The 11,010-nt window shown below is 35.5% G+C and overlaps 2 protein-coding genes across 2 annotated transcripts; both read right to left on the bottom strand.

Annotated features, from left to right (window-relative positions):
• Window positions 1–3,476: 3,476 nt before the first annotated feature.
• Window positions 3,477–3,827, bottom strand: LOC149018308 (putative E3 ubiquitin-protein ligase RHC1A). The gene has a single exon (XM_089153878.1). It carries the CDS (start codon window positions 3,825–3,827, stop codon window positions 3,477–3,479), a length of 351 nt encoding a protein of 116 aa, XP_089010004.1.
• Window positions 3,828–9,785: 5,958 nt separating this feature from the next.
• LOC149018307 (E3 ubiquitin-protein ligase RING1-like) lies at window positions 9,786–10,133 on the bottom strand. Its single transcript, XM_089153877.1, has one exon. It carries the CDS (start codon window positions 10,131–10,133, stop codon window positions 9,786–9,788), a length of 348 nt encoding a protein of 115 aa, XP_089010003.1.
• Between the last annotated feature and the right edge of the window lie 877 nt (window positions 10,134–11,010).

Below are 11,010 nucleotides of genomic sequence, written 5' to 3'. Positions count from 1 at the left end.
AGTAGTCCACAGTCGCCTATTGAATAAAAATAACACAAAAATAAGGTTTGGGAGGCTTTAAATAGAGTGCCAAGGGCAAAAGAGGCAATTATGCCCGTAAAACCCAATCAACCACTTGGGGTGGCAGTCGCTTAGCCAATCTATAGCCCCAAGCAACTGCCCCCTAGTACTTTCCAGTTCTTGGTTGCTTTGCTCTCTTGGTTGGTCCCAAACATTGGTACAAGTTTAGGGATATTTAAAAAGGCTCTTACCTTGCTCATTGACATTTCCAAACTCTATCTTTCTTGAACTAGATAACCACTTGCCCAAGCCATCAAGATTCTGGATGGATTTTCTTCCGGTTCCAAATAAGGCAGGTGCTTCACCATCCTCACCTAGGTCCATGGGTTTTGGGGCCAAATCATGGGTTTCAACTAAGATGTCTCACAGCTTCTTCCTACCAAATGCTTGGGTTTTCAGACCTACGATTTGGGTTTTGGGTTAGGATCATGGGGGTTATCACATTGAGAGTTTGGAAATGGCACTAGAGATTTGGGAAGAATGCAAATCAAAGGGAACGGTTTTGCACAATTCTCTTGTCAAGTGATTGTAACATTCTTCTAAAGATTTGTATATTCGATAGAAATCATCGACAAGAGAGACAAGTTCAAGTCTCTTCTGGTAATACATTTCTGCTTTCTTCGTGAACGATCTCCTTTGCCTTCAATCAACTTCAACATAAGTTTGACATTGTGATTCATCTCTCATTGATAATAAGGAAATTTTCATCATTTTTTCTTATGATTTGAGAAATCTTGGTTGGAAATTGAAACGGAAGGGAAACACCTTTAAATTGATCATTGGACAGTGAGTCCTAACAATTATGCAATTTAAGGTTGGAAATAACGCAAATCATTTTATTCCGGAAATTGAGAGAAAGAGTGGAAAAGGGGGCCAATAAACTCAAAACTGGTTTGAGATTTTCAAACTTCAAACAAATTGCTCAATTTAGATTGCTCATGGTGAAGGTTATAGACATCGAGTGGAGGTGTGGTGAGAGTTGTCGAGGGAGAGGGAGAGTGATAGTCACAGACTTCAAGAGTATTATATCTTATTATATATATTTGTCTGTTTATAGGCATATAGATCGATCAACAAACATAATTACAAGAGCATACGACTAAGGGACTAGCAGATGAGTCCCTTTCACAGTAACCCTGGCTGGCCTTGCTCTTGTACTTCTCCGACCACTTCTGTTGGCACTAAGCTTCAGAAAATTTTGAATTGCATTCTCCCAAGGTTTCAACGCAAAGTGTCTCTGTCACCCTCTTGGATCTACACATTCACAAGCATCAAAAAGTAAGGTTCTGAAGATAAAGAAACATAGATCTTGAAAAGACTAATGTATCATGATCTCCCATGAAAGAATGAAGTGAAAATTAAACAAACCTGAGAAGACCATCAATAAGGCAAAAATGCAAATAATCATATGGAGCTTCACCATTCTAGCAATCTATTTTGAAAGTCTTAGCAAAATGAAGATCATATGATGATAACTTAACGAACCATATATATGTCTTTTGAACTTCCCTCAGACCGCGTTTGTTTGCAAATGTGGGGTGGGAAAAATAAACATATGGGTCCCATGTGTAGTGGGTGAGGGAGAAGGAAAGGAAAGGAAAGGGTTTAGCTGAGAACATATGTAACAAACCTTTGTAGGACCCCTAGCTCTAATGGGAGTTTGTTGAGAGTTTTAGTCCCAGTTCAAGTAGATGTTGGAGAAGGTAGGATGGGGAGAGGTTATAAAAGAATGCCTCCCCCTCTACATGTAATTCATCCCATAATCTTTCCTCTTGTATATTTCTTTATCTATAGTGGAGTTTTCTCTCTTGCCCATAGTTTTTTTCCCTTTAATTGTTTTCCACGTAAATTATTGTGTTCTTTCTTTTCTCTTATTTGTTGATTGTTCTATGCAGTGGGTTTTTCATAACCCAATAGTTAAAGAGAATCGTTAAATAATTTATAATAGATCTATTAGTCATTTTTTTTATTTAATATATTTTATTGATAGTGATAACATATAGCTAGTATCATTTCATACTGTTATGGTCGAATATGGATATCATGGTCGAACCCAAACCTTTCAATTTGGGTTCGACCTGGTTTATATATTGGGTTGACCTCTCAAGTATGATTCGAACTTAACTTTGAGTCTATCTTTAAGTGAAATTGAACTAACAATGAAGAGGTTGGTTCCTAACACAACTCTACAACAGGAACTCTTATTCGTAATCCACTAATGAAGATTATATAAAAAAGTATGATCATTTTCATAAGGTATGCACTTTTAAGTTATTGAATACATTGAGAGATTGAACTTACTTCCTTTGTTCGTCTGAACTAATTTATTTGTCGGAGACGAAAATCGACCACACCCCGGTCGAGCACGTTTTTGCTGATTCGAGCGATCAACTATGAGAGACCGAATTCCACAACAACAATACGTATACTCAAAAATAAGAAAAATGATATGTATCTAACAAAATCTTTTAATAATGACATAATAATATTATCTCACTTTCAGAAGAAAAAGAATTTACACACCCATTTATATCTATAACTTGAAAAATCTTATACAAGACAAAATTGATTGACACTTAAATGAAAATATCAAGTTATAAAAAATAATTAAAGATATATTGTGACAAAAGAGAAAAAGAAAAAGGATAGGGATAAGGTAAGTTTCTTCCATCAAGCTAAAATAAAAATCGTGTTCCAAGTTGTTAATATTAGTGGGTGGGTCCCACTACAATTTGCGCTATAGGTGGCGGCAAGATGGTTATGTAGTTTAAGATGACTACACCTCTATTTAATTGAGTCTAAAAAAGACTCTAATATTCCCTCCCTAAAATGAATCTAAGGAAAATCTTCATTAAGAAATTAGGGTTGAGGGAAAACATTATAAATAGAGAGATGAAAAACCAAATAAAAACATATGATTAAGAATACTCTCCCATGCTCTACGAATTCTCTAAGCTAATCCTGAACCTCCATCATTGTGGTTTGCCGATTTGGAAGCGTGGAAATAACCTATAGAGTTCACAAGCTGAAAAAAGAGAAATGGAACACAAAGAGGCACCATGTCTAGATCCATTGCAGAAAATCACTAAGGTAAAGGATCTAAAACTATTCATTTCATTGATTTAGTTTAACACAAGCAAAAACTCTTTTTTGAGTGAGAAAAGACAGATTCTATTTTATTTTATTTTTTGTATTACAATTTACTACAAGTAAAGATTTCACTTTCACAGTATTTTAATCAATATCGTGTACATGTGTTTTCAACGATGCAATGATTTGACTCCAATGATGATGAGCCGCGTGTAGCAAAAAGGATCTTCTAATGATGTCTGCAAATCTTCAACACTACCCACAAGAGAACAAACAGTAACTTTGGATGTCAAGTTGGAGAAGACGAAGAAATTGAGATCATCAGGTCAAGCTGCATGACCAATGGATGATGAAATGGGACAGCGACACATTGGGCAGGAATTGTGAAGGGCGAGCCAGTTGCAGATACAATGTGTATGATAAACATGGCCACAAGGCATTTGTTTCCCTCTCTTATCTTCTTCTTCTTCTTCTTCAGCTTTATCAAATCCTTCCATGCACACGATACACTTATTTTCATTAGAACAAACCGTAGGCATTCCAGAGATCAAAGCTTCTGGGTTTGTAATCTTTCCTTCTGGTTCTGCAATTATAGACATAATTTGATCAAGATCGAACTCTTCCAGGTTGATACGTGATAATATGCTGTACACTGATACATTAGTTACTGATGCCATGCACTTGGAGCTCCAGGAGAGAGAGAGACGGAGAGGAGATGAAATGAAAACTAAGAGTATATGATGGAAACCTCTGCTTCTTCTGCTTCTGCTTCTTCTGCTTCTGCTTCTTCTTTAATAAATATCTGCTCAAAAAGGACCGTTTACTTTGGAAACATCATTCCTCCGAGTAGTTTGTCTATATTGATAACGATGTGCTCCACCAGCTGGTTCAATTATAATGGTAAAGAAGCACATTTATGAAACAAAAAGCAGAGATCACGTTTTGACAGGGAAAATAGTCCTATAATTTATATTAAGCCACACCACACCAGCCAAAGCAGTTGATCATAAAATAAGACGTTAATTAATTCCAAGTTTCCAACTAGATGAGATTTTCTATACATGAGTGCGAGTGCTGGTTTTTCACACGTTAAAAAAAGTCAGTATGAAAATTTTATTCAAAATATTAGAAGTGCTGGTATTTCTTACATCGAATAGAGAACCATGGAGGTCTCTCGTGAGAAATTTCTAAACGTCTGGGTTTGGGGAGATAGAGACGACAAGTGTTGGTTTTCACACAGAAAGAAAGAAGGCCGGAAGGGTCTCTTAGAAAATTTAAAAAATCGAACGAGTGGCACAATTGTTAATATTTTACACTTGGAAAGAGGGTCAGAAATATCCTCTAAGGGAATTTCAAAAAATTAGAAGAAGGGGAAGGGGGCTATGGAGAGTCCAAGTCCTCTACCCCCAACTTGTCTGACTCCCATGCTTCTATACTCATATGAGTGGGTCTCACACTGTTCAACCTGACACAAGCAAATCTGTGACTATGGGTCTCAATACCTCATTTGAATGTGGGAGCATGGGGGCATTGGTAGGTTGAAGGCATATGATCTGAATCCTTAGCTTTACTTTGAAATTTTATCAGGTCCATTTCCCTCTTGATCAATACATGTCTATCAGTCACATATAAAAATTCATATTAAATTAACATAAAAAAATTGAATATGTTCTAAATAGTATGTCAACCTTTGAATTTGATTGATGGACATGTATCCTTCATCTAAAAATAAATAAATTGTTCATTTTTTGTTTGATCTCATAAAGTCCCCCACCCCCACCCCATTTTATACACAATAAATTGTCGATGAAACTTGGTGAATTGATGTAAATTGGTCTAGAACTAGGTAGGTTGGTGGGATCCAGAATTGGATTGGGTTGACAAGATCATCACAGATCTTAGTCATGAATGTAGCTTTCAAATTGATCCTGTGACTTTCATCTTGTGCATAGGTTTAAATAAAATTCAAAATTAGTTTGAACAACAATCCTATGAGGGAATTGTAGGAAAAAGAATTACAGAGGATGTGAATCCACATGGAAACGGTGTACCTTTTGGTTCCTATATCTTACTATATCAGTCTTAAATGGTACAGCAAATAGTAAAGTCAACCGAATTTTTAATATAATAAAAAATAATTTTAGTTCTTTTAACATCAAGATAAAAGTCAACTAGCTAGTAACCACTTAGATTGGATCATGTGAAATTCATATTGGAAAATTTTACTAAAGGTCAAAGTTTTCGTCGAACCCAATTGGATAAAGTTTCCATTAAATCAGATTAGAGTTGATGATCAACTTGCTTCATGCAACCATTGGTTTAAAAGATATAATTATATATTTAATGACATATTACAAGGTTGCCAGCAAACTCATATATTTGAATTCAAAATTCCCCCCAAAAATATACATAAATAAGTTTAATAAATTAATTTAAGTTAAAGAAGAAAAAAAAAAGGTGATAAATAAGAGAAGAAAAAAGAGATTGATTAGATTAGAAGACGATAGTTGGATTCAGGAGGCTTTAGGGGAGAAAGAAGGAGCGACAGAGAGGACAAGAGCGATGGAGAGAAACCCAAGCTGATATACAAGATGAGTGGAAGATGTGGCTGCATGGCATCTGTTTAGCTTCTTCTTCTGCTGCTGCTGCTGGTTGAGGGTGATGTGTAGTTGATAAATCTTCCATACAAATGGGACAAACATTAGTTGATGAGGGAGAGACGATGACCGTAGGCATGTTGGATACCAGAGACAGAGAGTGCTCTTCGTATGAGTCTTTTCCATCAATACAACTACTTGCGGAGACATCTTCTACTGCCAACTGGGGAAAGACCAGAGCTAGATCCAGGTCGAACATACGCTCCATCTCCATCTCCGTCAGATTATCATTATCATGATCAGACTTCCATGATGATGCTGTTGCCGCCATCCAATATCTAGAGAAAGAGAGAGAGAGAGAGAGAAGGATTTTGAAGAGAAATGGGTCTTACAGTTGCAGGTATTATATATATCACAGGGAGCTCCCCTTCAACTTTGATATATGGGCTCTGGAATTTGGCGCCCTTGATTTCGTGCTTAGTACAAACTTCGGCCAAATAAGAGAGAAGTCAAACAAAGTGGCGGAAATTTGTCAGGTTCATTTCCTTGTGGTGGTGGACCCGCCATCCATTTCCTATAAATGTGTGCTGTGTTCGGCCTCAAATGTAAGATTCATTGATCAGTCAAACTAAGTGATGTGAGATAAATAATTTCAACCATTTGATGTGACCGTGTCCCCGGAATGGACTCATTTCCTTATCGGATCCATTTCCTTATCGAGAATGGACCTGTGAAATGGCCTTCTATTCCTTGTACATCACATCAAATGGTTGAAATTCTATTTATCTTTCACATCAGCAAAGTTGATGTGATAAATGAATTTCAATCATATGATATTGGTTTCAAAGAAGGACACATCTACAGTGAGAAGTCCATTCCTACCAAAAATAGACCAAATATTGGTCTCAAAGCAGACACCCCACAACTTTTTACGTGTTAGCTGATGATGCACAGATGTCATGTTGACGTTAGGTTTTTCTCATTTGGTGAATATAGTGAAAATGTTTTTGTTTGATAAGTCATCGTTTTTTTTTTTTTTTTTTTTTGGGGAAAAAAAACTCACCTTTTGGAAACACCAAGTAGTTTTCATGTTTTATAATCTATAACACACTTTTAAAAGCATTTCATAAAAGTTGCTTTCAAAAACATTTTCAGAGCTCAAAGCTTTGAACCTGAAATTTTTTATGCTTTATGCTTAAGACAAAAATGAGGAATAGGATTTAACAAGGCAATTACGAATCCACATCCTTTGCAACCACAACGGCATTGGCAACCTACAGCCTTTTAAGAAGAATCCGACACGTAAATAGCGATGGTTCTAATGGTGGAGCATGTTTCTCAAAATAAGAAAATGGTAAGGAAAAATCGTGATAATTCAAAGAAATATTTTGAAGAAACATGCTCTACTATTTGATCCATCAATGTTTATGTGACGAACTCTGTATAAGAGGTTAATGAATGATCGACACCTTATAGTTACAGAGGATGTGAATCCATAGAACATGATGGATTATCCAATATGTGGGGCCCAATTGATAATTGATTATCAAACAAAACGTGAGTATGGAGTATCAAAGAACAACATTAACTTTAACTCTATTTATGAACACTAGTCAGTTTAAGATATTTAAACCATTACCCAAATCTTTAATTACAAGTCAACTAATATCATAACTTAAATTTGATCATTTGTCATCTCTGTTTTATGTACCTCAAAGTCAAAGCCTTCCACTACCTCCCCTTAAAAAAAATAAAGAAAAAAAGTCAAAGCATTCAATTTGAGTGTGAGTTTTTAGGTCAATGTATCCTCTTTTCCAAGAATGTAAGCGGATGAGTTTGGTGACAGGCTGCGTAGGGGGAAGAGGAGATGAGGTGTGGAAGGGGAAGGATGGCATTTGATGAAACTTGTATTATATTATTTCCTAAAATGGTTCGTTATGTGATAAGGATAAAATAACATTAAATCGAGTTCGGTCACAGTCAGGTTGATGACTCTGGTCAAGATTGGTTCGGAGGTTAAACCATCAAGTAGCGTGAGGAAGAAGGAACCCGGCGATTATGAAAAGAAATGTGTTCTCGTGGAATTCGGGATACACGATCGTGCCATACGAGAAAACTATAACTGACTCCGGAAAAAAAGGGGGAAAGACCCTACGACCGGACGACCACTAAGAAAGATCATTAACAAATCCAACGATCAAGAATAACAGATAAACCCTATATAAACTAAAGGTTCGCACATAGCAAAGGTATTTGAATCATTTCCTTCCATTATTGTTATTCAATTCAAGTCTACAACTAGCCAAAGCTTTATAGTGTTCCAACTACTGACTTAACCTTCGAAGGTGGCTTCCCGACCTCTGAGTCGGCCTACAACTGACGTTGTTTTGTAAGAATCCGAAGACTGAACAATTTTTGGACACATCAATATGATAGTCTTTTATATATTTGATCACCCTTTGGATATCAAATTGACACCCTTAGAGAGCAATGTTGTGGTTATTTCATTGCTTCATGTAAAAAGGATTAATTTTATGAAGAAATTTTTACATTATGATTAATTTTATGAAGAAATTTTGTTGGCCTTATGTACGATGACTGTATCAAAAAGCCTAAATTGTTAAATCAAAATAATTTTCTTAGTAGATCCCGAAGGGATAAAAAATATATAAGAAAATTTCTACATGTGATATAATTATTTTCTTTTGTTTATTAGTAAAATAAATAAAAACTCAAGGAATATATTATAGATGATAGACTACAATATCAAGAGAATCTTTAAATAATTATAACATCATCTTTTTATTATTTTACTAACTTATAATATCTTTCAATGATGGTGGTCCAAAGATATTTGGTAAGTATGCTGGAAAATAACAAAAATTACACGCACTTGATGACATCTTTTAATAATGACATAACAATATTATCTCTTTTCAAAATATTTAGTTTTTACACACCATTTATGCGTGTAACTTGAAAAATCTTATACAAGTCAAAGATTTAATGCAACTAATTTATAAATATAATTATAGATATATTGTGACAAAAGATGAAAAGCAAAAGAATACAGGTAAGGTTCTTCCAGCAAACTCTGATGTATTATTTTTATTAAAAAAAAATAAAGGATTTATTTTATTGGATTTATAGGTGCGTAAAATTTTTCTTTAGATATTTTAAGAAAGTGTTTTTATTTAGTCCTACATCGGAAACCAAAAAATCGAAATCCAAGTTAACTAATAGATGCCGCTTATTAACTTTGATTTATAATATTAAGACATGCCAATGCGTGTGTAATATACGAGTGAGGACGGTGTACTGTAAAAGCGCGGGTGAGTTGTTTAGGCACTTTTGGCGCGCACACGCACACACTTAGATATGAATCGTGTATTTTGACCAAGATCAAGGGCGATGGGAGTAGATCCATTGGATTCAATCTGGTATAATATGATACACATATCTATTCGATGGTTTAATCGGAACCGTTAGATCGTGAAATCGATCAATCCGAACAGAATCATGAATTGTACAGGCACCTCAATTCTATGAATATCTTCTAGTTTTACAATAGCAAAACTGTTCTTGGGTTTTGTCTGGAGACGGTTCACCTGCCTTATAACACCTTCCGTGGGGTGAATTACGTCTTAAGGACAACGACTATAGTAATGCACCTAGAAGTTTCATCTTTCACATTGTGCTCTCGTGCTATTGACTATTGAGTGGTCCAAGAAAAACTCTCTTGTTTTTTCCTCTTCTCTCTTTTTGGTACAAGGAGACAGATTATAATCTACCATCACTTTGTATTTCAATTTGTTACAAGTAAAAGTTCACTTTCATAGTATTTTAATCAATATCGTGTCACCTTTGTCTATACATGTGTTTTACACGATTCAATGATTTTGATTCCATTGATGAGATCTTCTAATAGTGTCTGCGAATCATCAACACTACAAGGAAAAAATGCTACGTACCCACAAAAGAACAACCAGTAACCATGGATGTCAAGTTGGAGAAGATGAAGAAATTGAGATCATCAGGTCAAACTGCATGAGCAATGGACGATGAAATGGGGCAGCGACACATGGGGCAGGAATTGTGAAGGGAGAGCCAGTTGCAGATGCAAGGTGTATGATAAACATGACCACAAGGCATTTGTTTCCCTCTCTTATCTTCTTCTTCTTCTTCTTCGGCTTTGTCAAATCCTTCCATGCACACGATACACTTATTTTCTGTAGAACAAACCGTAGGCATTCCAGAGATCAGAGCTTCTGGGTTTGTAACCTTTCCTTCTGGTTCTGCAATTATAGACATAATTTGATCAAGATCGAACTCTTCTAGATTGATACGTGATAATATGCTGTGGATTGATACAGTAGTTACTGCCATGCGCGCGCTTGGAGCTCCAGGAGAGAACTGAAATGAAAACTAGGAAGAAATGAAGATTGAATTTCAAGTACTGTCTGAGTTCGATCAGAAACAGAATGAAGCTTCAGGTGTTCTGGTGGGTTTTATAGCGAGAGGACACAGGGACATGGGTCGTTTTCTATTTTGGAGATCCTTGTAGGTAGAAAAGGTAGGATTATTTTCTCTGATGGAAGACTCGGTGAGCTCATCCTGATGCAAGAATTTAATGGAGAGACACTGAAGAAAGCTTAGCTGCAGAGCATGAAATGGCGTGATGTAGCAATGTTTGTACATTCAGAGGAAGCCAGCTAAGAAAACGAGACTCTTGATAATTCTTGGTGACCACATTTGTAATCTGCTTCTCATTATTTATGGTTGGTTGGAAAAGGCGATAAAGAGGCCACTTTCACGGTGAAATTGCAGTCCTTATCATCTCATCATATAAAGGTGTTGTTCATGTTTTAGGTAGATTAACAAACAAGAATCATGATTGACTGATTTTTCTTTTCTTTTCTTTTCTTTTCTTTTCTTTTCTTTTCTTTTCTTTTCTTTTCTTTTCTTTTTTTTTTTTTTTTTTCTTTTTTAACCCTCTTTAAATTTCTCATTTCCAAATAGTTTGGAATTTGTCTAGAAATTGTTATAGGCAGTTGTTGATGAATTTATCTTTTGTTTTTCTTCTTTCTAAGTGGTGGACTTGTAGTGTAAAAATCGTATTAAGTTTACATTTTTATATATAATGCAAACAAAAAGATTCAACTGTGCAAAAGTAATCTGTTGATTGTCTTCTGTTGGTTTATTTAGATTTTTATATATAATGCCAAGAAACATATTCAACTGTGCAAAAGTAATATGTTGATTG

Source organism: Hakea prostrata, chromosome 4 (genome assembly GCF_041222555.1).
Source record: "Hakea prostrata isolate BN-2017 chromosome 4, UWA_Hpros_2, whole genome shotgun sequence".
Taxonomy (NCBI): domain Eukaryota; kingdom Viridiplantae; phylum Streptophyta; class Magnoliopsida; order Proteales; family Proteaceae; genus Hakea; species Hakea prostrata.
The sequence above is the reverse complement of the archived record's forward strand: the minus strand, read 5'-3'. Positions and strand labels throughout refer to the sequence as shown.